The sequence below is a fragment of the Brassica oleracea genome, chromosome C3, assembly GCF_000695525.1.
Source record: "Brassica oleracea var. oleracea cultivar TO1000 chromosome C3, BOL, whole genome shotgun sequence".
Taxonomy (NCBI): Eukaryota; Viridiplantae; Streptophyta; class Magnoliopsida; order Brassicales; family Brassicaceae; genus Brassica; species Brassica oleracea.
This window is the reverse complement of record NC_027750.1, coordinates 36,745,898-36,773,024: the sequence shown is the minus strand read 5'-3', so window position 1 is coordinate 36,773,024 and position 27,127 is coordinate 36,745,898. Positions and strand designations below refer to the sequence as shown.

Here is a 27,127-nt window from a genome sequence, read left to right as displayed (position 1 = left end):
TCGGGTACCCGAATGTAACCGAAATAGATTTATATACCTAAATATATTACTTATTTTTAGATTTAATATATATTAAAAATCTCCAAAATATATAAGATACTTTTAAGCTGTCTAAAATACTTGAAAATATACATATATAGTCAAAAGTAAATGTCTAAAATAGCTAAAATATATTCAAAACACCAAAATGTTTAAAATATCTATTGATTTTCTATCCAAATATTCAAATCAAACCAACTTATATGTTAATTTTAGGTATTTTGACATATATTATACAAATTTATATGTAATATATTATTTTGTTTTATAGATTTTGAGAAATTTTAAGCATATAGTGAATATTAAATTTTTAAAAATAATTTAAATGGGTTATCCGAACCCGAACCGAACCCGCAAAGATCCGAACCGAACCCGAGTCTAAATTTAAAAATACCCGAATGGGGCTGAAGTCTTTAAACCCGAAAACTCGAAACCCGATTAGATCCGAACCGAACCCGAACTGGTACCCGAACGGGTAGCCGAAGGCCCACCCCTAGTTTTTAACATTGAAAATTTTGTTTAATAATTTTGACAACCCGTTTGGTTAATCAGGGGATTGCCATTTTGGTTACGGGATGTACCCGGTATGGTATACCGAACCGACAACGAACCATTCAAGTTCCACATGAGAAGATTCACGAGTAAGATCGTAAATTTGTTGAAATCGGAAGGCTTATATGCGTCTCAAGGAGGTCCGATCATTCTTTCTCAGGTACTTTTCTTCGTTATTGTTCATCTCAATGTCAAGTAGGATTAACTAGCTAAAACGAACCAATGCTTAGAAATGCAACCTAATCATAACCAAATGACTTTTAAACCAGTGTTATATATGAACCGCTTAATGTGAGTTCCCCAGCTAGTCCAGTTCTTAATTAATGGGGGAGTTGCTGCGCTCTCTTCTATGTAAATAGAGAAAATTAGAATTCCGGTTCAAGCTGGTATGACTTACCATATCTTGGACATGACTTTGAATTAGAACTTGTTTTGATTTGTATGATAGAGAGCATGAATTCATGGTACTGGTCTTTTCTAAGCAAAGCCAGATGACATACTCGTTTTTGGTTCCAAATTTTAAATTTAAAAGAACTATTATACATTTGTAGAATGACTCCTAAATTGTCCAAAAAAAATTAATTAAAATTAACGTAAAGATGTTTATAATCATTTAAATCTTAGACCACTTAAATATAAGATCTAGACATGTCCTCAGCTTCTAATTATGATGTGTGTTTGGGTTCTCGTGGACTGTGGTTTAAATCGTATAGATCGAGAACGAGTACGGAAACGTGCAGGCGGCTTTTCGTGAGAAAGGAGCATCGTACGTCAAGTGGGCAGCTAAAATGGCTGTAGGGCTTCAGACCGGAGTGCCATGGATCATGTGCAAGCAGCCTGATGCTCCTGATCCAGTGGTTCGTACCCTACCCTACTGGCTACGTGTCTAAGAGCAATGTTTCTTGTTTTTCTTTACGATTGTTTATGTTTTTAAATTTGTAGATCAATACGTGCAACGGAATGAGATGTGGCGAGACATTTCCAGGACCAAACTCACCCAATAAACCGAAAATGTGGACTGAAGACTGGACATCTTTGTAAGGGTTTTTACTTCCTTGTCTATACTGACCTGTTTCTTGTTCAATAAGTTAACTGTTTTGCTTTCTTTGTGATGAAAACAGCTTTCAGGTTTACGGAGCACCACCTTATATTAGATCTGCTGAGGATATTGCTTTCCACGCAGCTCTTTTCGTTGCAAAAAACGGAAGCTACATCAACTACTACATGGTAATATAAGTTTTGATCTTTCTTCTCGATATGATCATTAAGTACTCATCATTCATCAACCCTAATTTTATACAGTACCATGGTGGAACAAACTTTGGAAGGACATCATCTTCATATTTCATTACAGGATACTATGATCAAGCTCCTCTCGACGAATACGGTTCGATCTAAAGCTCTTAACCCCGTTGGGCGGTTCTTTGCATCAATTAAGTACCTGGTTTTGATCTTGTGTTGTGTTTCAAGGTCTTTTAAGACAGCCTAAGTACGGTCATTTGAAGGAGCTTCACGCTGCTATAAAATCAACCGCGAATCCTCTGCTTCATGGGAAGCAAACTATTCTCTCCTTGGGACCAATGCAACAAGCTTATGTCTTTGAAGATGCAAGAAGTGGATGCGTTGCGTTTCTGGTGAACAACGACGGGAGAAAAGTCATTCAAATACAGTTCAGAAATAATGCGTATAGCTTGCGCCCCAAGTCAATTGGCATCCTTCAGAATTGTAAAACCCTAATCTATGAAACAGCAAAGGTATATCTTTATATTCCTTATTTGACAATTTTCAGATAATATATACTAGTGGTAATTAACGGCTAACTAAGCATATGTACCGGCTTGACAATGATTATCGATGAAAGGTGAATGTGCCCAAGAACATGAGAGTTACAACGCCGGTTCATACGTTCAACGTTCCGGACAAATGGGAAGTGTTTAGAGAAACGATCCCAACCTTTTTAGGCACATCTTTGAGGGCAAATACTTTGTTGGAACATACTAAGTTGACTAAGGACAAAACTGATTATCTTTGGTACACTTTAAGGTAAATATAAAATACTTACTTCTCATTTACATTTCTAATGTTCATTTTCTCATTTCTAACACAGTTTTGGGTCATGGAATTTAAGGTTTAAGCGGGATTCAACCTGCACGAAGCCCTCTCTCTTCATCGAGTCATCAGGACATGTTGTTCATGTGTTCGTCAACAATGCACTAGCAGGTACTTAACTATTGAAAGCGGGAAGGGGAATGTGTTTACAAACTTTGATTTAAAATTGACTTGGACGATCTATGTTAATATATATTTTGGTTGTTAAAATTGTATATATATAAAGAAGCTGGACGTGTGTTCTTGCAGGATCTGGCCATGGAAGCAGAGACATAAGGGCGGTTAAACTCCAAGTTCCAGTTAGCTTAATCAATGGACAAAACAACATTTCAATCCTCAGCGGCATGGTTGGTCTACCGGTACGGCATTTGCTTTAACCAAAACCCGGTTTAACCTTTCTTTTTATTACATATAGATATCATAACACGTTTTCCTCATCGTATAAATAAAAAGGACTCTGGAGCTTACATGGAGAGCAAATCTTATGGACTAACCAAAGCTCAATTTAGCTGCGACGGGACAAAGACCATCGATCTGAGTAGATCTCAGTGGGGTTACTCGGTAAAATAACAAAAACGTCTACGGTCATGAATCTGATTGAGGAATGTGTTTGTGTTGATACATAACCTAACATGTATGTCTTGTGAAGGTGGGTTTGCTTGGGGAAAAGGTTAGGTTACATCAATGGAGGAATCTAAAGAGAGTGAAGTGGAGCAATAATAACGCTGGACTCATAAAGAATCACCCTCTCGCTTGGTACAAGGTATGCCTATATAGTATATACTTGTAAAATACTATAATTTTATCAATACGTGTGGGTGTGTGACAAATATGTAAAAATTATTTTATATGCAGACGATGTTTGATGCGCTGAGTGGAGATGGGCCGGTGGGGCTTAACATGGAGAGTATGGGTAAAGGAGAAATGTGGGTGAATGGTGAAAGCATTGGTCGTTATTGGGTTTCCTTTCTCACTCCTTCTGGCCATCCTTCTCAATCTACGTAAGTGTCACAGGTCCTTTAAATTAGTAACCACTTACACATTTTGAATAATTTAAATTTTAACTGAACTTTTTTTTTTGTTGGATATGATTTCGATTGATGCAGATATCATATTCCAAGAGCGTTTCTGAAACCATCTGGAAACTTGTTGGTGGTATTGGAAGAGGAAGGTGGTGATCCTCTTGGGATATCTTTGAATACAATATCGGTTGTTGGTTCGAACAAATCTCAGTCTCAACTGTCCTGAATATTTTTTATACATTTGTTTGTTGGTAATTGGGGGGTTCTTTGGACCAAAGTGATCAATAAATTTAACTGAGTAATCAAATATAAGTTGTATGCGGTTTAACACGACTTAATACCTACAATCTTCAAAATTAGTCAAAAAAAAAAAAAATACCTACAATCTTATATCACTGATCTAAATCTTTTGGTGAATATACACACTGATTAAGTGAAAATACTGTGAATATACAAGACACACTAGAGTGTTACAAAAAAAAAACAATACACACACCACTAACAATTTATTAAGGTTTATATAAAATAATTAATATGGTTTATATTCTTCAGAGATTAAAAAATGAAATAAAATAGAAATATCCACCGATCTCGCCTCGTATCACAGAGTACTAAAAGATCTAACTGAATCCTGACACTTCGTCGGTCCGCCGAATCCAGTTGTCTCTTCACCGACACCAGTACTCACAGAACTTCACCCGCCGTTTTAATTGTGGAAGACACGCACACTCTTACGGTATTTTTACTCTTACCCCGTCTACCTCACGCTCCCTGAGCAACGCGTGGGTTGATAAGAAGCAGAGTCACGGGACATGGACCCCTTGAAGTTAAGACTTCAACTCTTTCGGCATTGGATTTGTTGGGACTTACTGTACAAGTCTATACTCCCTTAAACTTACAAAGAAGATGACCCACAGTTACCAGTCTATAACCTAACTCAAAACAAGAACTTTCCTGTTGAAATTCCGAATCATGAAACATGTTCAAAAGTAGAAAAACAGATGTTCAGTGTTTATTTGAGTTAAACACGAGTTGTATAATGACAATGTTCCTCAACCAGTGGAAGCCCTTCAAAATATAAACAGCTCTACAATGAAATTATTTGGTCACACATATGGCTAGATGAAAGAAAGGCACCGTGGAGACACGAAGATGCCAGAAAACGTGGATTTGTCGGAGAGGAGCGATTTGAAAAATCTGTGTTTAAATAAAATATCTGCAGTATCCATTTTCATTTATTCAGTGCATGTGATATGTTTGCTTTGGTGTTAAAAGTAATAAGACATATTTACGTATCATAGTACAAAAAATATAACAGGTATTTTTAGCCTTTTTCTTGAACGTCTAAAGTTGATTGTTTGATCTTACGTGTTGAGAGAACAAAGAAAAGGTTAAAGGTCCTTTTGTATAAAAGTCAAATTTGGTTAAAAATTAGGACAAATCTCCAAAATAGCACATTTCTAAGTTTATATCACAAAAATAGCACTCAAAAACTAAAATGACCAAAATAGCACATTTCTAAGTTTATCATTTGAAAATTTTAATTTCTTTATTTTTCAAAATTTGAAATCTTATCACCAAAACCTCATTTCTCAACTCTAAACCCTAAACCCTAAACCCTAAACCCTAAACCCTAAACCCTAAACCCTAAACCCTAAACCCTAAACCCTAAACCCTAAACCCTAAACCCTAAACCCTAAACCCTAAACCCTAAACCCTAAACCCTAAACCCTAAACCCTAAACCCTAAACCCTAAACCCTAAACCCTAAACCCTAAACCCTAAACCCTAAACCCTAAACCCTAAACCCTAAACCCTAAACCCTAAACCCTAAACCCTAAACCCTAAACCCTAAACCCTAAACCCTAAACCCTAAACCCTAAACCCTAAACCCTAAACCCTAAACCCTAAACCCTAAACCCTAAACCCTAAACCCTAAACCCTAAACCCTAAACCCTAAACCCTAAACCCTAAACTCTAAACCCTAAACCCTAAACCCTAAACCCTAAACCCTAAATCCTAAACCCCACCCTTTAACTCTAAACCCTAAGTTTGTGACTTTTGATAAAACATTAAGTGATATTTTTGTGACTTTTCACCTTGAGTGCTAATTTGAGAATATAAACTTGATTTAGTGCTATTTTTGTCTTTTTTTCTAAAAATTATTGTAAAGGTGTAACGACTTTGCTTTCTCTCTTGAAGTTTACTTTACTTCTTCGCTAATCCAAGGGACCATGACGATTGTCTATTCAAGGGCCACGCTACGACCACGCCACAGATGATCGTGTTATTTTTTTTCCTGTAAATGTAATCTGACATGTACATTAATAAGATAAGCCAAAAAAATCTTTATAACAATAAGATGCAATCTACAAAAAATAAATAACGATAGTTCACACCGATGAGTGATTTGGTCACTCTCTCACACAAACCAAGAAAGATTGTTGGGAAGCTCTTAAAAGGGATAATAAATCTTGTTTCTCCCTCTCAGCCGGAGAAAAGAGGGTTTAAGTCTTTTTTACAAGACACAGAAGAAAGCTCACTAAAACTTGAAAAAGAAGATGAAGCGAGCTACTAAAAGCATTGCTTCACCTGCGATTCTGGTGTTGGCGATTGTGTTTCTCTTCTCGTTGAAAGCTATTGCAGTGGGGAATGTAACTTATGACCACCGTTCTCTCTCAATCGGCGGTCGCCGCCAGCTCATTATCTCCGCCGCCATTCATTATCCGAGAAGTGTTCCAGCTGTTAGTAACCGACTCACTCTTCTTCCTTTTTTTTCGTCTCTAGTATTTGATTTTGAGTCTAGTGAGGCCAAAGTTCGAAGCTTTTTTTTCGGATTCGTGCTCTATGCTTATACTGTTTTGATTGATCTTTCTTTGGTTTTTGTACATTTAAGAGAATAAAGCTTCGAGCTTTTGATCGAATATGAGTTGGGTTCTTAGCTATTATGATTGTAGTTTGATTTGGAGAATGTCTCTCTTGGGAATTTTTGTTGCTGACAGTAGTAGATTTTTTATTGCAGATGTGGCCATCACTTGTTCGAACGGCAAAAGAAGGAGGCTGCAACGCTATCGAGTCTTATGTGTTTTGGAATGGCCATGAGCCTTCTCCTGGGAAGGTTAGTGTATTTGTTGAGCTTTGTGCTCACTCAGCATCAAATCCTTTTTGCTAATCAAGATCCGGTTTTCTTGTTTGGCTTGTAGTATTATTTTGGTGGACGGTATGATATAGTGAAGTTCATCAAGACTGTTCAGCAAGCTGGAATGCATATGATTCTGCGTATTGGCCCTTTTGTTGCTGCTGAGTGGAACTTCGGGTAATGCTCTTTCTGGAGAATCTTTTCTATTTCACTAGTATGTAGTTGTGTTATTAAACTCTTGTTGGTTAATAGGGGAGTTCCGGTTTGGCTGCATTATGTGCCAGAAACAGTCTTCAGGCAAGATAACGAGCCATGGAAGGTATCAAACCACAAATATGAAGAAAAAAAAAATCAGTTTTCTTTTTTACTAGAAAATTCATATGCTCTTTGTGAATTTTTGTTTCAGCATTATATGGAGAGTTTCACAACGTATATAGTAAACCTACTGAAGAAAGAGAAGCTTTTCGCACCACAGGGCGGTCCAATAATCTTGTCTCAGGTTAAGAGATATGACAAAACGTTATTAAACTTCAGCATCATTCTGTTTTGATAAAATTGTTCTTTAACAATGTGATTTTTTCATTAGGTGGAAAACGAGTATGGGTATTATGAGCGTGATTATGGGGAAGGAGGGAAGCGGTATGCTCAATGGTCTGCTTCTATGGCTGTTTCACAGAACATTGGTGTTCCATGGATGATGTGCCAGCAATGGGATGCTCCTGCCACTGTGGTAAAGTCTATATCCAAATCTGAAACACAAGATCTCTACAGACCTTAAAGTGTATATGCGCCGGGTCTTGATAGATTTCTCGTATTAACTTTTGCAGATTAGTACCTGCAATGGCTTTTACTGTGACGAGTTCACACCTAACACAGCGGATAAACCCAAAATATGGACTGAAAACTGGCCTGGATGGTAACAAAATTGATCATTGGTCCCTTTCATAATTCCTTATAGAGTCTTTTGGAGTATGTTGTTGTTCACTGAATCAAATCTGATTATGGCGGTCTCATTCTTCTTTTTCTTAAAGGTTCAAAACTTTTGGAGGCAGAGACCCACATAGACCAGCAGAGGACGTTGCTTACTCTGTTGCTCGTTTTTTCCAGAAAGGTGGAAGTGTTCACAACTACTACATGGTAAATAACTAAATACAAAAAAAAAAATACCAGGATGCTCCCCGGCCGAATTCACACCATATAATATTAGTTTCGTCACAGCAGTCACTCAAAATCAGTAACCTCTGTCACAATGGTTAGGGTCCTATATCAGCTTGTAAACTGAATGTGGCTTTGTGTTTTGTGTAGTATCATGGAGGAACAAACTTTGGACGTACTTCAGGAGGACCATTCATCACAACAAGCTATGACTATGAAGCTCCCATCGATGAGTATGGTGAGTTTGCTTAACAAAGAGATCACTATGGAGTGAGTTAGCTCTTTGATAATTATAACTTATGTTTTGCTTCTGTACCTTTGTTAGGATTGCCAAGATTACCAAAATGGGGACACCTTAAGAATCTCCATAAAGCCATAATGCTCTCTGAAAACATGCTGATCGGTGGCGAGCATCGAAACTTTTCGTTAGGCCCTTCACTCGAGGTAGACTATTTCCGTAACAAAGCACTTCTGTTATTGTCGAAATGTTCCTTCTGATGGTTTATTGTTTCAATTTTCAGGCTGATGTGTACACAAGTTCTTCAGGAAGCTGCGCTGCGTTTCTGTCAAACTCTGATGATAAAAACGATAAGACGGCTGTGTTTCAAAACATGACATATCACTTACCTGCTTGGTCAGTTAGCATTCTACCTGACTGCAAAAACGAGGTTTTCAACACTGCAAAGGTAAAATGAAAAAGAAACTGATTCAGACAATGACACCCTGACCCTGAGTAACGCAGTTTGACTGATTTATTTACATTTGCAATAGGTAACTGCGAAGTCCTCCAAGGTAGAAATGTTACCTGAAGATTTGAAGTCTTCATCAGGTCTTAAATGGCAAGTGTTCTCAGAGAAGCCAGGTATCTGGGGAGAAGCAGACTTTGTGAAAAATGAACTTGTTGATCATATCAACACCACAAAGGACACAACTGACTATCTTTGGTACACAACAAGGTTAGTATTTACTGTTAATACCACGGAAAAGCCTTTTGAGAAAGAACCTGAAGCAACTATATCCAATCTCTTGCAGTATAACAATCAGTGCTAATGAAGGGTTTCTCAAGAAGCAAACTCTCCCGGTTCTCTTTATTGAATCAAAGGGGCATACTCTTCATGTTTTCATTAACAAAGAGTACTTAGGTACTATCAAAACTCTCTGTGATTCTTTTGGTTAGTGCTCTCACTCGAGTTGCTCTTTGATTGCACGTAAATGTGTCTACTGGTTTCTAGGAACTGCGACAGGGAATGGAACCCATGTGCCTTTCAGACTCAAGAAATCAGTTCCTCTCAAAGCGGGAGAAAACAATATTGATCTGCTTAGCATGACTGTTGGTCTTTCGGTAATTCTATAAACAGAAAGTTTCTAAGTATTAATATCATTGTGGTTATGCATCATCATCCTCACTCATACATTTGGTTTATTTCTGGTACAGAATGCAGGCTCCTTCTATGAATGGGTTCCAGCCGGACTTACAAGCGTCTCAATCAAAGGACTTAACAATGGCACATTGAACTTGACAAATACCAAATGGACCTACAAGGTTATATAACTCTACCTAGATACCTCTCATTGTCCCCTTGAGTGATTCTCTGTTAGATGAGTACTTCAATACTAATCCCATGAAATATTGCAGCTGGGCGTGCAAGGAGAGCATCTAAGTCTATTCAAGCCAGGTAACTCTGAGGCTGTCAAATGGACTGTGACTACTAAACCTCCCAAGAAACAACCTTTGACTTGGTATAAGGTAATGCAACACTTTGGCATGATCCAAGATTGTTTGTAGAGGATCAAGTGTTGTTTCCTGTCTTTAAAAGATCTGAATCTTTTGGTAGGTTATCATAGACCCACCTTCTGGAAGTGAACCGGTTGGGCTTGATATGCTCAGTATGGGGAAAGGAATGGCTTGGCTGAACGGTGAAGAGATTGGAAGATACTGGCCCAGGATTGCTAGAAAGAACGCTCCAAATGATGAATGCGTTAAAGAATGTGACTACAGGGGCAAATTTATGCCAGATAAATGCAACACTGGATGTGGAGAGCCATCTCAAAGATGGTATTAAAGCCTCCGTCTTTCGTTTTTCACAACTCTCTTTTGTTCAAATCTGATTCTTGGCTTTTGGCTTAGGTATCATGTTCCACGATCATGGTTTAAGTCTTCCGGGAATGAGCTTGTGATCTTCGAGGAGAAAGGTGGCTACCCCATGAAGATAAAGCTGTCTAGACGGAAAGTCTCAGAGGTTTGAACAAGAAGTTAGAGAACAATGCATGAACCTGAGTTGCAATTGGCAAAGAAAAATTGAGATTCAGATGTTACCATGAAAGTGAAAGAAAAGATTGTATTTTTGTCTTTATTTCTCTGTTGCAATTCCAAAATAACAAACAAGATTTCCATTACATTATGAAGCTATAACTTGAGCATTGCTCACATGAAACTCACTACATTTTTACTCATTCTATCTCTTCAATCACCACGCCGCCTTTTTGGGTATGAGCTTTCTCCTTCAGGTCTCGGAACCCTTTGTAATCGTTAAGCTCAACAATCGAGTTCTTCTCTGCCCTTACCGATGATTCCAACGCTTGCCACACTTCCGGAGTCTGGTCATTGACCCAACACATCATGAAGTACACTTTCCTATCAGCAAGCTTTAGTTTCTTCTTCAGATCACGCCCTGATGATTTCACTTCCTGTATTGCACAACGAATCAACCTTTGGAGATCACAGAGCAAGCACACCAGAGCTGCATTGCCAAGAGAAAGCAAGTGAATCACATCATCAACCAGATTCAACCCGAATTTCAGACCACCGCCAAGGCTTTTATAAGCTGACGAACATGTGTGTTCCAAGCAAAACGACAACACTTCCTTCATAGTCCCAGGTTGTGCATTCTGACCCAGCACTGATGAAACACTCAGCACCATTGTCGCTGCCCCTAACGAATCAGATTGCCATTCTCCGTTATAGATACGAAGAGTAAAACAGTAACTGTATAAAACGTCAACCAAGTGGAGTGGTAAGAGCGGAGATGACTTCGTGGAGCTAAGCTTGCTTGGTGAGATCAGAGGTGCATCAGGACCTCGAGGTATGTCACTCACAAAGGTTCCTTCTTTATCATCTTCATCTTCAACGCATTGTACCAATTGTTTACCTTGAGCCCCAAGAGAGATCCTTTGAGCTGAAGAGCTTAACCACCAAGGATCCCAAGGCTCAATCATTTTACTAAGCTCTCCAGAAGCTAACGCTCTTTGGAACCCTTTCCTCTCTTCTAAGCTCAGATCATCGAAACTGATCTCATCTCCGGCAAGAATCTTCTGAATAGTTTCCTCCGGTAGCGTCGAACTCGAACCTTCACCATCATCCGTCATGATATCGTCATCGTCTTCTTCTTCTTCTTCGTGAAACCGTTTCAAAATCTCGAGCATCTTCGTCTTCGTCTGATCATCGGAGCGAACTTGCCGCAGCTCGTCGACCACGTTCTCCCTCATGAATGATTCAGTGCATTGAACACTGTGGGATTTGTAACAGGGAAGAGAGCAGTAGCGGAAGTTGCAGCGAGGACACGTGTACTGTGCGAACTGCTTGTTACAAACATGGCAGATAATCCGCGTTGAAGAAGGGTTTAAAGGAGACGACTTTGAAGTCTCCGATGTAATGATCGTCTTCTCCGGTATCATCCTTCGCGAGGATTCCAAATTAGGGTTTGGTTTGATAAAGACAGGATCCGAAAACTCAATACCCTGATTTTGTAAATCGGATTTGGGCCGGGTTGGGGATAACAAGTGCCTTAATTGGGCCTTTAAGCCCAGACTAATTGTGCAAGTCAGGTATTCGGGTGGATATATCCGACCCGGAAAGATCGTCTCCCTCACCCTCAGTCTTCTTCTTCCTCAATCTAGAGATTTCATGAACGAGGAACCAAAATGAGATCTCTTCTCTTTATACTATCACTCATTTGCTTCTACTCCCAGACATCATTTTCATGGAAGAAGGAGGAGTTTCGCAGCTGCGACCAGACTCCATTCTGCAAACGCGCTCGATCCCGTTCTCCCGGCGCGTGTTCTCTCATCGCAAGCGATGTTTCCATCGCCGACGGAGATCTATTAGCGAAGCTCCTTCCGAAAATCGCTAACCAAAGCGACGAGGATCAGATCAAGCCGTTGGTACTCTCTCTCTCCGTTTACACCGACGGGATCGTGCGGCTCAGGATCGATGAGGATCATACGCTGAATCCGCCGAAGAAGAGATTCAGAGTTCCAGACGTTGTAGTCTCCGATTTCGATGAGAAGAAGATCTGGCTTCAGAAAGTAGCCACGGAGACGATCGCCGGAGACGCTACTCCGTCTTCAGTAGTCTACGTATCCGATGGATACGAGGCGGTGGTGCGTCACGAGCCGTTTGAGGTCTTTGTCCGCGAGAAATCAGGCGAGCGCCGTCGTGTAGTGTCGTTGAACTCTCATGGCTTATTTGATTTTGAGCAGCTGAGGAAGAAAGCTGAGGGAGATAACTGGGAAGAGAAGTTTAGGACTCATACAGATTCGAGACCGTATGGTTCTCAGTCTATTAGCTTTGACGTTTCGTTTTATGATTCAAGTTTCGTTTATGGGATACCTGAACACGCCACTAGCTTCGCCTTGAAGCCTACCAAGGGTCCTGGAGTCGAGGAGTCTGAGCCTTACAGGCTATTTAATCTTGATGTCTTTGAATACGATCACGAATCACCGTTTGGGCTTTACGGATCGATCCCATTCATGGTTTCACATGGAAAATCTGGTAAAACTTCGGGATTTTTCTGGTTGAATGCTGCGGAGATGCAGATTGATGTTTTGGCTAATGGATGGGATGCAGAGAGTGGTATTGCATTGCCTTCTAGTGAGAGTAGGATTGATACGTTGTGGATGAGCGAGGCGGGGATTGTGGATACATTCTTTTTCGTAGGGCCTGGGCCTAAGGATGTTGTGAAGCAGTATGCTAGTGTGACTGGTACTTCAGCGATGCCTCAGTTGTTTGCTACTGGTTATCACCAGTGTAGGTGGAACTACAAGGATGAGGAGGATGTGGCTCAGGTGGACTCGAAATTCGACGAGCATGACATTCCTTATGATGTTCTCTGGCTTGACATCGAGCATACAGATGGGAAGAGATACTTTACGTGGGACAGTGCGTTGTTTCCGAATCCAGAGGAGATGCAAAAGAAACTGGCTGCAAAGGGTAGGCGGATGGTCACCATTGTGGATCCTCATATCAAGAGGGATGACTCGTACTTTTTGCATAAGGAGGCTACTCAGATGGGATACTATGTTAAGGATTCATCTGGAAAAGACTTTGATGGTTGGTGCTGGCCTGGTTCATCATCTTACATTGATATGTTGAGTCCAGAGATTAGAGAATGGTGGGGTGGAAGGTTCTCGTATAAGAACTATGTTGGTTCAACTCCGTCGTTGTACATATGGAATGACATGAATGAGCCTTCCGTATTTAATGGTCCAGAGGTATAACATTCTGTCTTTATTGGCCTTTGCTTGTTCCCTTATTGTTTTTCTATTATTTGTGTAGCTCAAGATCTTGTATTCAGTGGGTTTGCGGTTCATTGTTTCCCTATATCGTAATTTTGGATAGGTTTGAACTCTGTTTGTTTATTTTATTTTACACATCACTAATCTGCCATGAACTGACACCTTTTTATTAGTTAAATATTGCATTGAATCTTCATCCTTGTGACTTCTAAGTGTAAGCTATGGTTGTTTATTTTCACGTTTGTTGGTTTATTAGATATCGACTTATCGTAGAGAAAGTTCACTTTTTCCCCACATTGAACTTTCATGGAAAAAAGGTTATCACTGGGATGAAAACTGACTGGCTTTTTCTGTTTGCATAGGTTACTATGCCAAGGGATGCATTACATGTTGGTGGTGTTGAACACAGGGAAGTTCATAACGCTTATGGATATTACTTTCACATGGCAACTTCCGATGGACTTGTTATACGTGAAGAAGGAAAAGATAGGCCATTTGTATTGTCAAGAGCAATCTTTCCTGGTACTCAAAGATACGGAGCAATATGGACTGGAGATAACACAGCCGAATGGGAACACCTTAGAGTCTCTATTCCAATGTTATTGACACTTGGTCTAACTGGAATCACATTCTCAGGTACATGGAAATTATTATGTTCAAATACCGCTGGAGGATTTTTTTTTATATTTTTTCTCAAACCTAATGGAAGTTTTCTTTTATTTTGTAGGAGCTGATGTTGGTGGGTTCTTTGGAAATCCTGAGCCAGAACTACTGGTTAGGTGGTACCAAGTCGGTGCTTACTATCCATTTTTCAGGGGTCATGCTCATCATGACACCAAAAGACGAGAGCCTTGGTTGTTTGGGTAAGACTCTAGTACATTATTATTATAGTATAAACGCTTCAGAGGTCTAGTCTGTAACAAACATAAAAATGGATATGGGTTTTACATAAATAAGCAGATTGATATGCAGTTGACAAGTGAAAAAGATCGCGGAATTAGAAAGTGCTGCAGTCTAGTCAGTTAATTTTATTAGTTTCATCAAGTAGTTGTTGTAACGGTACGGTTGTCCAGAGGTTAATTGCCTTTGTTTTGCTGGCTTATTATTTTTGTTGTCTTGTTCGAATCAAATCAATTTCATTTTGTTTCAGTGAACGGAATACAGAACTCATGAGAGATGCCATACACACTCGATACACGCTGCTCCCATACTTTTACACATTATTTAGAGAAGCAAATGTTACGGGTGTGCCTGTTGTACGTCCGTTATGGATGGAATTCCCACAAGATGAAGCTACTTTTAGCAACGATGAAGCCTTCATGGTCGGTAATGCTCTTTTAGTGCAAGGAGTTTACACTAAGGTACTTCGAGCGCTTCTTTCTACTGATTTATTTCGCCTTCTCGTCTCTTTACTTAATGAATCATCTCTGAAGATATGAGCAAACCAGTGACATACTTTCTTCTCGTATATATACAAAATTAGGGAACAACACACGCTGCCGTGTATTTGCCTGGCAAAGCATCATGGTATGACCTGAGAGACGGAAAGACATACGTTGGAGGCAAGACTTACAAGATGGATGCTCCGGAAGAAAGCATTCCAGCGTTTCAAAGGGCTGGAACTATTATCCCGAGGAAAGACCGGTTCAGGCGAAGTTCTTCTCAAATGGACAATGATCCTTATACTTTGGTACGTTCGACTCTTCCATTATCACAGTGTTTTGTCATCCGCTAGCAGTTCAATGAACAACTCGACCAGGGAATAGTAATTGTAAGAAAAAGGCATCTCAGTAACTGAATCCAACGATGAACTATGTGATCCAACTTCGAAACACCAAGGGAACATAGTCGTATAAATTGATCCATAGAAAGTTAAACTGTGATTGGTTGGTAACGATCTGCAATCTTTATTATTATTCAGGTGGTAGCTTTGAACAGTACACAAGAAGCAGATGGTGAACTCTACATCGACGATGGAAAAAGCTTCGAATTCAAACGAGGCTCTTACATCCACCGCCGCTTCCTTTTCTCCAATGGTGTTCTTACATCAACGAACTTAGCTCCTTCTCAAGCTAGACTCTCTTCCCAATGTTCGATCGACAGGATTATACTCTTAGGACACACCTCAGGTCCGAAGTCTGCACTGGTCGAACCTTTGAATCAGAAGGCCGAGATTGAGATGGGACCATTGCGAATGGGTGGGCTAGTAGCTTCCTCTGGTACAAAGGTCTTGACTATCCGCAAACCAGGTGTCCGAGTGGACCAAGATTGGACCGTAAAGGTTCTGTGACTGAACCATTCATGCTCGTGGCCGGTATGTGCTTTACCAGCGACAGATTTGCATATTACCTTTCTTAAAATATTTTTGGAGTTTTAGACTTAGTAGTTGTAAGACCTAAGCAGATTGAAAGTCACTTGCATCGTTGTTTATTTTTGATATAAGAGTAGCGTTTTGATAATTTCATAATGACATGGTTTCATACTTAAATACACTCATCCTATAAAGAGTTGGGATCATAAAACGAATTGTCTTGTAGTCAGACCGTTCGTTTTGCTCAAAACATCTACGGCTAGTTAATCAAATATTTCATTGCTGCTAACTATATTATTTCTCTACGTTTCACCCTAATTAACCCATTCAAATATTACGTTTCAGGCTTTCAGATAAGAAAAACAAGGATGTGAATGAGACAACGAACGTCGTCTTATTCTCATTTGCGTTTCAAAGTAAAACAAATGTTAAAATTGTAGAAAATTAATCAGATTCTGTGGGCTATATTTGATTGTCTTCAGTTTTGAACTGTTTACAGGTTTTGGGTGTATAAAGTTGCCGCTGTTTTTTACCAAAAAAAAAAGGTTTGCCGCTATTAGTGTTAGATTCGTGTAGGTAAAACAAGACGCCTAAAGTTTCGTGTAACAAGAGTCACGTAACTATCTAATTTTCGAAGGTATAAAATTAGATACCTTAACCTCATGTATGTTTCCAGACAGTATTCCGGTCATGAATCTCGAATTATATATAAACTAATAAATTTAGGATTTAGGAATGTAAATGTAGAATAATAAATAAAATAAGAGAATCTTGAATTCAAAAGGAGTTTTTGGAAATTTTCATCAAAGATACTCTTTAAAATTTGAAAATGCTATAGATAATAGCTCACTTGCATGGCAAATTCGATTCTCTTCTGATCATGCATCGTCCCTTTATTTTGTTCGTTTAAACCAATAATACTATTGGCCTAGTACATATATATTTTATTTTATTCATTAGTTCTTAATATAGCCTACTACTCGGAAGCAATTGAAGTAAGAATGAGCTTTGTTAATTAATGAGGGATTAGGTCGAACCCCAGGGTATGGAGGTGTAAAACAAGCATTTGATTCTTTTTCTTTTTACGTATCTTTCGCTAAAGAATAGAGGAATCAAAATAAATCTTAAAAATGTCCCAAGTTGACATACTTATATACATATTGTACACTTAGACGAAAGACAATATTATTCGCTTGTGATATATATATGTTTATGTCAGTACGTCTTCCTAGCTCATTCATGTTATATAATATTCTTAACTAAATACATATCATTCAGTAGACTTAATCATCAGCGATGTAAAAAATATATAGGATCAGAAATTGATCAACCCATGCAATCACATGCATTAGAAGAGTAGGACGAAGTATTCGAAATGTTCAATACTCAAAAAAAAGTATTCGAAATCTCGACCCAGTTTGCGAATCAAGAATCCTTGATGAATGATCTATTGAGCGATTACATGATATTTGCAGTTGATGAGAGAGAATGAAAACATTTGAGAAGAAGGGTACACGTTATATCACACACACCCAAAGAATGGGAGAAATAGGAGAAGAAAACCATATACTATGCTTTTAGTAGTTTTCTTATTCATTGTCCCACACATGCAAATATGTATACTTATGACAAATGTTTTAGCATCCGGCCATTGATGTACAAGTACTGATGTACATACTCGCATGTAATAATACTGTGAATACTGATCATATACCCATATTCTTTTGAGGAATATTTATATTAATAGCCTATATTTCCATTAAGAGAATAACAAATGTGATGTTTAGCAAGAAACTGTTTTTCTTTTAAAATGTATGTTATATATGCACCACAAACGGCCCTAAATATTTTTTCTCTGTCCCGATAATCGAGGTGCCGCTTCAACCATGTCACTTCGACGCCGGTAGAGCCACGGCTTGCCGGCGTCGGGCCCTTCAACTTCCGCGTCGTCCTCTCTTTCTTCGTATCAGCTCAAGTTCAAAATCTGGCCTTTCGTTTGCCGCTTGTAGAACCTGTTCTGGGTCAAAGATGTCTTCAATTTCGTGTTTCTCCGGGGGCTCCCGGTTACCGTTTCCACTCGGCTCCACTGCTCAACGTCGTCAACACCGTACCTCTGCTGGTCCTGTTCCGTCAGGAGTCAGATCTATGAGGCTCCCTTTCCTCCTTACGACGTTTCCTCGGCTAGAAAATCCCCTCCGACATCCGTTTTCCATACCGCTCCAAGTCCAACTTCAAGCTTCAGCTTCCTACGTCTGTAAATCCGGTGTCCGTGGAGTTCCACATTTAACTCGGGTTTTAGATCTGGAAGCTTGTCGGGGGTTGTCTTGTCTGGGCTCACCTTGTGTGTCCTCCATCATCACTGTTGCTGGCCTTCCTACGCCGCTCGCCCCTCTATCATCATCAACTCCGCCGCCGTGTCGTTTAAACATCGCCTCTTCCTTGCTCGGCCATCAGTCCTCGCAGTTCATCAGATTCTTTGACAGAAGAGGGACGAGTCATTTTGGTCTTGAGATGGACCACTCTCATTTTGCAGTGGGTTTGACAAGCCCAACAAAACTCCAAGGTCCCCATCTCAACCTAGCAGTCTCACAGCCCACTTTGATGTGGAGTGGATTGGTCGCTTTGATTAATCTGCTAAAAATATCTGGTGGATTCATCAGAGTTTTTACGGAGACAGAGTTACATATAAGGTTTCATGTATCTTGTTTGAAGAGTAGTCTATCTTACCATTTACCGGTGGGTTCACCGGGACCATCATTACCATCATTTGCCTCCTTTATAAGGAGTGTTCTCCCTCCAATCTTCTTCTCAGAAGAAATCAAGTCCTGCTACTTCAACTACATCTTCTTGAAGCCAAAAAAGATCTAAGCAATCAAAGAAAGAAAAACTGGCACAACTCATCGATCAATTGATGGGCTCAAGCTTCAAAGAAGAGGACACTAACAACGATAACAACGACCCATTCGGCGGACCTCTAGCACAAGACCCTTTCGAAGAATGATCAAAAAAAAAAAAAAAAAAAAAAAAAAAAAATATGCACCACAAACAAATTTAATTCACTTATATTTTTTTTAATTCAGATCATATATAGACATGGTGGATGCCTTTAATAGCAATAAGCATATCATACAAACTATAATATAAAATGTGTAGGCTTACTATGTTGTTCAAGAATTTCACATATCTTACATGTAAAAAATAATTTCGTCGGCTTGGAACTAAATTATCGATACTTTACCAGTTTGGACTTAAGTTTCGTCCCAAATGGTTAATATGGTAGGTCACAACATCAGTCCAGATATTTCAAACTTAGTTCAAGTAATATGGTATTTTGGACTAGTTTACTCTGTATCACTAATTGCGTTCGTTCCGAAGCCGACAAGATCAACCGATAGTGCATATATAAAAATAATAAAAATAAATAACAATTTCGTGTACCGAAGAAATAAGAAAAGATTCTTCTCTCCACTTTTGATGGCTTATAAAATATATGACCCAAACAATCATAAATGCAGCAGCAATATTGCTCTCACCACCGATCTCCTTTGCATTTCTTTCTTTGTCCATTGCTTATTCTCAAGGCTCAAAAACAAGAGGTACTCTATAACTACTACTCTCTCTCTCTCTCTCTCTCTCTCTCTCTCTCTCTCTCTCTCTCTCTTAGAAAATATATATTTACCCCCAAATATCGTTACTTATAACAGTAATTCGAACTAATATTGACTCTCTTTGTAACGTCTTACTAAAACCTAGATGGATGTTCCTCGACCAGCTTTCAAATGTTTCGATGACGATGGTCGACCTAAGAGATCAGGTAAAGTAACAATAAACCTATGTAATGGACTAATGGTTAATTCTAGCTTAGAGAGTACGTAAAAAGAGTCAGGCCATGATAATAGATGAATGTTCATCTTTTTCAGGGACGGTTTGGACCGCAAGTGCGCATATTTTAACCGCTGTAATTGGATCTGGTGTTCTCTCGCTGGCATGGGCCATAGGTCAACTTGGTTGGATCGCTGGTCCTGCAGTGATGTTCTTGTTCTCTTTTGTCACTTACTACTCTACCACTCTTCTCAGTGACTGCTACAGAACCGGAGATCCTGTTTCCGGAAAGAGAAACTATACTTACATGGATGCTGTCCAATCAATTCTCGGTACTATAAACCATTCATTATGTTTTATAAAGAATTATTTTGATACTTTTCCACAAATTTTAAAAATTCGGTTATTCTTTTAATAATTAGGGAAATTATATTTATTCAACTACTAATTTCTAAAATAATTAACATTAAATCAAAATATTTTGTAACTAATACTGATGTTGAAATATACATAAATTGTGTTAGAATTTTAAAATGATATTTTTTGTGTAACAAATAAAAAATATTAAAATGATACTATTTGTAAAGCAGAATAACTCTGCTCTACTTTGCTTTCTTATGCCTTATTCTGTCCGGTTATGTGTTATGATAGGTGGGTTTCGGTTCAAGATTTGTGGTTTGATGCAGTTCTTGAATCTTTTCGGTACCACGATCGGGTACACTATCGCATCATCTATAAGCATGATGTGAGTGTCTCTAAGAAAGTTTCTTTTGATATAAATAATCAGACAAAACCCTAAAAGTCAAGTGTTTTCTTTAGGGCTATCAAGAGATCCAACTGTTTCCACGAGAGCGGAGGGAAGAACCTATGTCACATGTCAAGCAATCCGTACATGATCATGTTTGGTGTGATTGAGATCTTGCTCTCTACGATCAAAGACTTTCACCAGATTTGGTGGCTCTCCACAGTTGCAGCCATCATGTCATTCACATACTCTTCAATCGGTTTAGCTCTCGGTATCATTCAGGTTGCAGGTAATAACAAAAAATCTAACCACATGGCTGTGACCGAGTGGCACAGTGAACTCGGAAATGTGCTAAATGCTACGGATTCGAAATTTATCACTTAGATTTAACTCGCCTTCACCTTCACCGGTGGACTGCCTCCTAGGAGTTTAGTCGGGTATTCGCATTAGGATACCCTGAATTATCAGGAAAAAAAACATCTAAAATTTTCAGAAAAGATGAAAAATACATTCAAATAGCAATAAAATGACATTTTAATCTCAAAATAGCACATAAAAGACAAATTTACAAAATAGTATTTATATAAAATTGAAAAATATATAACATTTGGATTTAGTGATTATGGTTTAGTATTTAAGAGTAAGGTTTGGAGTAATTTAATCATTTAATAAATATTATTTGGAAATTTTTTTTGATGCTATGGTAAATTTTTTAAAGTTACTATTTTTGAAGATCTTTCCATATAAGATTCTTTATAAAAAAAATTCTACAAACAAACCAGAGTGCGTTAATGGGTTTCAGCAAATGGAGTCTTCAAGGGAAGTCTCACTGGAATAAGCATCGGAGCAGTGACTCAGACACAGAAGATATGGAGAACGTTCCAAGCACTTGGAGACATTGCCTTTGCTTATTCATATTCTGTTGTCCTTATCGAGATTCAAGACACGGTAAGATCTCCACCAGCTGAATCAAAAACGATGAAGAACGCCACAAGAATAAGCATTGCCGTGACGACGACGTTTTACATGCTATGTGGTTGCATGGGCTATGCTGCTTTCGGAGATGCTGCACCAGGAAACCTCTTAACCGGGTTCGGTTTCTACAATCCGTTTTGGCTCCTCGACGTGGCTAACGCCGCCATTGTTGTCCACCTTGTTGGAGCTTACCAAGTCTTTGCTCAGCCTATTTTCGCGTTTGTCGAAAAACAAGCAGCTGCTAGGTTTCCTGATAGTGACTTGGTCTCCAAGGAATTCGAAATCAGGTTCCCTGGAGTTAGGTCACCGTACAAAGTCAACGTTTTCAGAACAGTTTTCCGGTCTTGTTTTGTGGTTTTGACCACTGTGATATCTATGCTTATGCCGTTTTTCAACGACGTCGTGGGGATATTGGGAGCGTTAGCGTTTTGGCCTTTGACGGTTTATTTTCCCGTGGAGATGTATATAAAACAGAGGAAAGTTGAGAGGTGGAGTATGAAGTGGGTTTGTCTACAGATGTTGAGCTGTGGTTGTTTAGTGGTCACAGTGGTGGCCGGAGTTGGCTCAGTCGTCGGAGTAATGCTTGACCTTAAGGTTTACAAGCCGTTCAAAACTACTTATTAAGCAAAACCATGACGATCGATGATGATGAAAATGAGAGGAGAGAAACAAACGATTCAAAATTTGATCGTTAACATATTTCATTTTGGTGAAATGTGAATAATGTTAAAGCTTCTTTGTTTTCGTATAATTTAACCTTTACGTAATTCATTTACATATCATATGTTGTGAATTTATAATCGACGTAAAGTTTGTTAATTTGATTTGCTGTCAACCACATGCATTCAAAGAAATAAACTATTGAGACTTGATAAGATGTATAAATTGAACACACATATAATACAATACACACATCATAATTATCTAATTGTGTGTGTTATTTTTTTCTTCAAAATTTTAATACGACAAATTAAACTTAACATTGGCACACTATAGAACATATGTTGGTGAAAAGAAAATTTCTACACCACTTGCTTGGCTTCTTCTTATGAAAAAAAAAATACAACAAAATAAGAAAATGTGGGACACTCGTGGAGGAGACAGGAAGAATCTTCAGAGAGTTTAAAAGATGTGACATGGAACTGAAAAAATGAAGGTACTAAAACATACATGGAATCGAATCTATCTAAGTGACATCAATTTTCGAATAACTGAGCAAGTAACCCGACACAGAAAGAGAAACACTCAAAGCAGCAATTTGGATGGTTGCTCTTTAAAGAGAATCCACTCAGATAGAAGATTTTCAACGCTGCACTTAGAATATTATAGCTAGGAATATTTAGCGAATTTAATGCATGTTTACTAATTTCTCTAGTTCCAAACTTCATTAGATAATCTAATTGTCGGGATGCTTAAAAGAATATATAGAACATGGAACATGCTTGATCAGAAGTGCAATCGTAAGAGAAAACCACATAATTCGTAAGACATCATTATGGTTAAAATAAAGAGACGACTCTGGAGTTTAAGTTACAAAACACAAACTAAACAAAAACGACCAAAAAAGAAAACTCAAAATCGAACACACGCTTGACATCAGTTTGTGGGGACACTCATATCACTTCCATTGCCTTTGCTTGAACCATCCGTTTGTCCCTGACATACAAAAAACAATACCAATGAATCAACACATATATTCTTCATCATTGTTCCTGAAACCAAATGTACTATCAATGACGTTCACTGATGTCTGCACATGCCAAAAAAAAACTATAATTGTTCCATTTGCTAAGAGGAAGTTAATGTATTAGAGAGCTTCTTAGGAAGAAAGAAGAAAAATAGAAGCTCACAGTTTTTTCATCAGGAACAACTGCATATCTCTCTGCCGGTGACACCCAGCTTTTCCCTGCAACATAGTAACGGAGCAATTGAAAATATTAGCTCAGTTGTACCCGTTTCAAGAATAGTTTAACGGTAATTTTTTACCTGAAGATGGATCAAAATTAGAAGACTCTATATGTTGTCCACTTTCTCCATCAACGCTCAATGCTTCTATAATCTGAGGATAGTTCCTAAAAACCACACAGAAGATCAATAGTCAATCTTCATGTTTCTGTTCATAAAACCAAAAGGCATATATGGAACTGAAAACATAAGATGATCACAACTTTTACCTGTCAATGGACTCTCCAATGCCGAGCTGTCCATTTGTACCTCTCCCCCAAGCAAACACATTATTTTTTTCAGTCACAGCCAATGTATGTCTCCATCCACATGAGACTTGAACTACTTTCTGTTCCACAAAGATATTTGTGTGTATATTAGAAAAAGAGTGTGACAAGCTGTCTGGTTAAAGTCTTGTAAGGGGTCATTGTAAGATAAGAAGCATGCCTGATCGTCGGGAAACCAAACTTGCAAAGGAGAACACTGATCTAAGTTATCGCCCACTCCTACTTGCCCAAACTGCATGCTAAAACGAAAGTACATTAGAAGCTTGTCCTATTCAAGGTGAGTTACTTAAATTAACCCAATATATGCATTCCATGTCTTGCTAACAAAGCCTTATCGAATTTTACTTAATACATACTATTCACGTGCATGCATAACGCAACTGAATGCAAGTCTAAGATGAATGTGTAGATTAAAGCTTAGAACATCATAGTGTGTGTTACTTATACATTACTACTAAATATAAGGTCCAGAAATTCTTGACCTTATTCCAACCCCATCCATATAGTTTCCCATCAGAAGTCAATGCCATTGTATGTCTCCAACCTCCCGAAATCTGGAAAAATAAATTAACCAAAAAAGGTTCATAAGATGTTGAGACATAAGAACACAACCAGCACAAACATATACAACGAGATAAACTGTCAGAAACTCTTACTACTTTGTTCATTCATCTAGAATAAGAAAATTATCCAAATATTAATCCCATCTGATGGATATTTCAGATGTAGATATAGAGTTTTTAAAGTCTAGCTAGGTAAACCTGGGAGATAACGCTGTTGCTCAGCGCTTCCAGTTTGTGAGGAACAAGGTGATCTTCCAAGTCCCCATGTCCTAACTGTCCATATTTGCTCCATCCATAAGTATACAATGCTCCAGAATAAGAAACTGCTATTGTGTGCCGCCATCCACAAGCAACCATAGACATCTTCTCACCCTACAAATTGTAGTTCCCACAACCATATATGGCTTCATTGAACTAACTTCGATTTATTTTATGTATTACTGAGTTTCAAATGCAAGTTGAACCAAGTAGCAGGTGCGTATAATAGTAATAGAAGAAGATTCTGATAGATTCTTACACTAGCAGAGGTAACTCTTTCAGGAACCAAGCGGTCATTGCGGTCACCTAAACCCAAATTTCCATATCGTCCCCATCCCCATCCATAAAGATCACCATCTTCTGTCACCGCAGCAGTGTGTTCTGCACCAGCTGCTACCATTTTGATTCGTATTCCCTGCACCCATTACCAAATTTCGAAGTGTTGATGTAAGTAACACTCTGGATTAACCAGCCTAATTACATAAACTTACAGTCTCCTATAGTTGAATCTTCTCATTTACTAGGCCATAGAAATTGTCAACAGACACTACCTTGTATCCGTGTTAGCAGATAGCATAACACACGTTATACGTTGAATATATATCCACCAAATAACTAGTATCTTTAAGAAGAACAAAGTTGCGTAAATGGACCCAACATTGACTCAATTGTGATGCACAAAGCTGTCTTTGATGTAAGTTCAGGAAGCTACTATGATAAAAAGATGTTAACATTATGCCACTAGAAGAATATATAGGGGACACTAACCTCAAAGACTCGAATCTTCTGAGGCACTAGAGAATCTTCTGTGTCACCCAGACCAAGTTGACCATTCTGGTTGCGTCCCCAGCTTTATATACAGAAAAATCAAAAAAGGTATGTTGTCATCAACCAGACAGGAATGTACACAATAACCCAAACATATAAAATTATTACACACTTGAAGGTAAGTATTAACAAGTGACAACACTGAGCTGCGATATAAGTAGAAGAAGGAATAGGTAAGTAAGAGTAAATACCTCTGCACCTCTCCGTCCATAGTAACAGCCAAACAGTGACTATCCCCACAGGCAATCTGCTTTATACGAATACCGTGCAGTGCTTTGATAGGCAGTGGAGTAAACAAGTCGCTAGAGTTCCCATGTCCTAATCTCCCAAAGTCACCCCTGCCAAAATAAAGACACACATGGAAGCAAAGCTTAAAAGTCTGTCCAAATGAATGTACTAAAGAAAACAAAATCTATCTAGCCAGTAAACGAGTGGTCATCATATCATTCCAAATACATCAAAGAATCTCTGTGAACAAAACAAAATGAAAGAAAGATGTTTAAGAGAAGCAAACCATCCCCAACTGTAGACCTCCTTGCGTGATTCAGAATAAGCAACCGTGTGGTCAGCACCACAGGTAACTGAAACGATTTGGTGGTCATCCAAGGCGCTTAGTTGAGTTGGAGAAGGTCTATCCTCTGCATCTCCATGACCTAACTGTCCATCCTCTCCTCTGCCCCATGAGCAAACAATGTCCCCAGCTACAATAATCAAAACATGAAACTATCACATCCTTTGCTTCCTCTTTATCCATTAAACGATCTAGAGTTTGTGAAAGCTCAGATCAAGAGAATCCATGTACAACGTATAAAGACTTGTAACCGACAAAAAGAGTGAGAGACATACTGAGAAGAGCTACGGAGTGGCTAGCCCCAGCAGATATGATGAGAACCTTACGAGGCGGACCTGTAACATCACCAGCCACCATCTCCTCCTCCGCCATCGATCACAGTCTCTCTCTCTTTCTCTTTCTAAGATATTTTTTTATGTAAAGAAAATATCGAAAATAATATTTTTGTGATAAAATTTGGAAAAATTGTAGCTTCTCTTTCACTATCCGTAAGAGCAGCAGCAGATGGTTGGTAATAAAGGCGCCATGGCCGGTGCTTTTGCACATGTCAAAATTGCATTTTTTAACTTTTAATAATTTTATTTATTTTTTTGTAAACCAATTAATTTCGAATCGCATAATGACAGTTAATAATACTAATAGTGTTTTTACTGTATAATGATTATAATATATAGTTTTGTTATTTAACCGCACGGTAATCTGGTTTCCACTTGTCGTGTATGAGAGAAAGGTGTAGAAGCTTGTACAGAGGCTTTAATTGCATAGGGGTCCCTCTTCACATAATAATAATTCCAACATCACCGGTAAGTTTAATACTACTTTAATTCAGCGTTTCATTTTTACCTCTCTCTCCGCATTAACGATCTCTCTTGTCCGTTCAATTTTTTCAAATTTTAATGGGAAATTTGAGAACGAAAAAAACGTTTTAGAATTCATTCAAACTAATTTACTTGTCTTTATTGTTAGTCACTTGCGTTTCCGTACTGTATTAAAGATTCAAAACTCTTGAAATCTTTATTCCTTTTGACAAAAATGTCAAAGAGTAACGGGTTAAGAAGTAAATTACTTTCTTTTTGTTTGCTTAACCTGTGACGTGATATTACGTTTCAACTTTCAATCGTTATTTGTTTTGTGACTTTTTGTCTAGTGCTCAACTTTTCTTTGTGAAACTGAGCTGTATTTTTATGCATTCCATTAATCCCAAACTTTTATGATTATATAAACCATTTCATTAATTCATGTTGCTCGTTACATACAAATCCACACAAATTCAGGATCAGAGATATCACATAGA

The 27,127-nt window shown here is 38.5% G+C and overlaps 6 protein-coding genes across 7 annotated transcripts in view; 4 read left to right on the top strand and 2 right to left on the bottom strand.

Annotated features, from left to right (window-relative positions):
• LOC106328575 (beta-galactosidase 6) overlaps nucleotides 1–4,069 on the top strand; it is a 6,596-nt gene extending 2,527 nt beyond the window's left edge. The window contains exons 4-16 of the mRNA XM_013767051.1: nucleotides 592–751; nucleotides 1,305–1,448; nucleotides 1,534–1,628; nucleotides 1,713–1,818; nucleotides 1,894–1,978; nucleotides 2,062–2,345; nucleotides 2,453–2,634; nucleotides 2,720–2,811; nucleotides 2,950–3,059; nucleotides 3,154–3,261; nucleotides 3,350–3,463; nucleotides 3,556–3,701; nucleotides 3,807–4,069. Of these exons, the coding sequence (XP_013622505.1) occupies nucleotides 592–751; nucleotides 1,305–1,448; nucleotides 1,534–1,628; nucleotides 1,713–1,818; nucleotides 1,894–1,978; nucleotides 2,062–2,345; nucleotides 2,453–2,634; nucleotides 2,720–2,811; nucleotides 2,950–3,059; nucleotides 3,154–3,261; nucleotides 3,350–3,463; nucleotides 3,556–3,701; nucleotides 3,807–3,948 (1,768 nt within the window). The 3' untranslated portion in view covers nucleotides 3,949–4,069. The remainder of the gene's footprint in view (nucleotides 1–591; nucleotides 752–1,304; nucleotides 1,449–1,533; nucleotides 1,629–1,712; nucleotides 1,819–1,893; nucleotides 1,979–2,061; nucleotides 2,346–2,452; nucleotides 2,635–2,719; nucleotides 2,812–2,949; nucleotides 3,060–3,153; nucleotides 3,262–3,349; nucleotides 3,464–3,555; nucleotides 3,702–3,806) is intronic.
• A 1,966-nt stretch (nucleotides 4,070–6,035) lies between these two features.
• Nucleotides 6,036–10,469, top strand: LOC106335243 (beta-galactosidase 10). Its single transcript, XM_013773715.1, has 18 exons — nucleotides 6,036–6,465; nucleotides 6,744–6,839; nucleotides 6,925–7,037; nucleotides 7,113–7,179; nucleotides 7,267–7,359; nucleotides 7,447–7,590; nucleotides 7,688–7,776; nucleotides 7,892–7,997; nucleotides 8,166–8,253; nucleotides 8,341–8,459; nucleotides 8,537–8,701; nucleotides 8,787–8,971; nucleotides 9,048–9,157; nucleotides 9,248–9,357; nucleotides 9,451–9,558; nucleotides 9,652–9,762; nucleotides 9,851–10,071; nucleotides 10,144–10,469. The coding sequence occupies exons 1-18, from the start codon at nucleotides 6,283–6,285 to the stop codon at nucleotides 10,259–10,261; spliced, it is 2,226 nt and encodes a 741-aa protein (XP_013629169.1). The 5' UTR covers nucleotides 6,036–6,282; the 3' UTR covers nucleotides 10,262–10,469.
• Nucleotides 10,349–11,726, bottom strand: LOC106335244 (zinc finger HIT domain-containing protein 2). The gene has a single exon (XM_013773716.1). The coding sequence runs from the start codon at nucleotides 11,688–11,690 to the stop codon at nucleotides 10,467–10,469; it is 1,224 nt and encodes a 407-aa protein (XP_013629170.1). The 5' UTR covers nucleotides 11,691–11,726; the 3' UTR covers nucleotides 10,349–10,466.
• A 210-nt stretch (nucleotides 11,727–11,936) lies between these two features.
• Nucleotides 11,937–16,047, top strand: LOC106335136 (probable glucan 1,3-alpha-glucosidase). The gene is made up of 6 exons (XM_013773573.1): nucleotides 11,937–13,505; nucleotides 13,892–14,165; nucleotides 14,257–14,392; nucleotides 14,680–14,890; nucleotides 15,013–15,219; nucleotides 15,451–16,047. The coding sequence occupies exons 1-6, from the start codon at nucleotides 11,937–11,939 to the stop codon at nucleotides 15,817–15,819; spliced, it is 2,766 nt and encodes a 921-aa protein (XP_013629027.1). The 3' UTR covers nucleotides 15,820–16,047.
• A 3,310-nt stretch (nucleotides 16,048–19,357) lies between these two features.
• On the top strand, nucleotides 19,358–22,157 carry LOC106329498 (amino acid permease 4). 2 transcript variants are annotated; one of them, XM_013768171.1, is made up of 7 exons: nucleotides 19,358–19,436; nucleotides 19,594–19,654; nucleotides 19,761–19,994; nucleotides 20,314–20,407; nucleotides 20,482–20,696; nucleotides 21,210–22,023; nucleotides 22,069–22,157. In XM_013768171.1, exons 2-6 carry the CDS (start codon nucleotides 19,594–19,596, stop codon nucleotides 22,004–22,006), a joined length of 1,401 nt encoding a protein of 466 aa, XP_013623625.1. In that variant the 5' UTR covers nucleotides 19,358–19,436; the 3' UTR covers nucleotides 22,007–22,023; nucleotides 22,069–22,157. The 2 variants fall into 2 exon arrangements, with proteins under 2 accessions (XP_013623625.1, XP_013623624.1); XM_013768170.1 differs by having other exon boundaries at nucleotides 21,210–22,026; nucleotides 22,072–22,157.
• A 634-nt stretch (nucleotides 22,158–22,791) lies between these two features.
• On the bottom strand, nucleotides 22,792–26,330 carry LOC106328174 (ultraviolet-B receptor UVR8). The gene is made up of 12 exons (XM_013766559.1): nucleotides 26,109–26,330; nucleotides 25,777–25,963; nucleotides 25,454–25,600; nucleotides 25,203–25,284; nucleotides 24,694–24,849; nucleotides 24,375–24,548; nucleotides 24,096–24,167; nucleotides 23,774–23,845; nucleotides 23,557–23,675; nucleotides 23,369–23,454; nucleotides 23,233–23,288; nucleotides 22,792–23,038 (listed from the first exon to the last, which is right to left on the bottom strand). The coding sequence occupies exons 1-12, from the start codon at nucleotides 26,203–26,205 to the stop codon at nucleotides 22,979–22,981; spliced, it is 1,308 nt and encodes a 435-aa protein (XP_013622013.1). The 5' UTR covers nucleotides 26,206–26,330; the 3' UTR covers nucleotides 22,792–22,978.
• Between the last annotated feature and the right edge of the window lie 797 nt (nucleotides 26,331–27,127).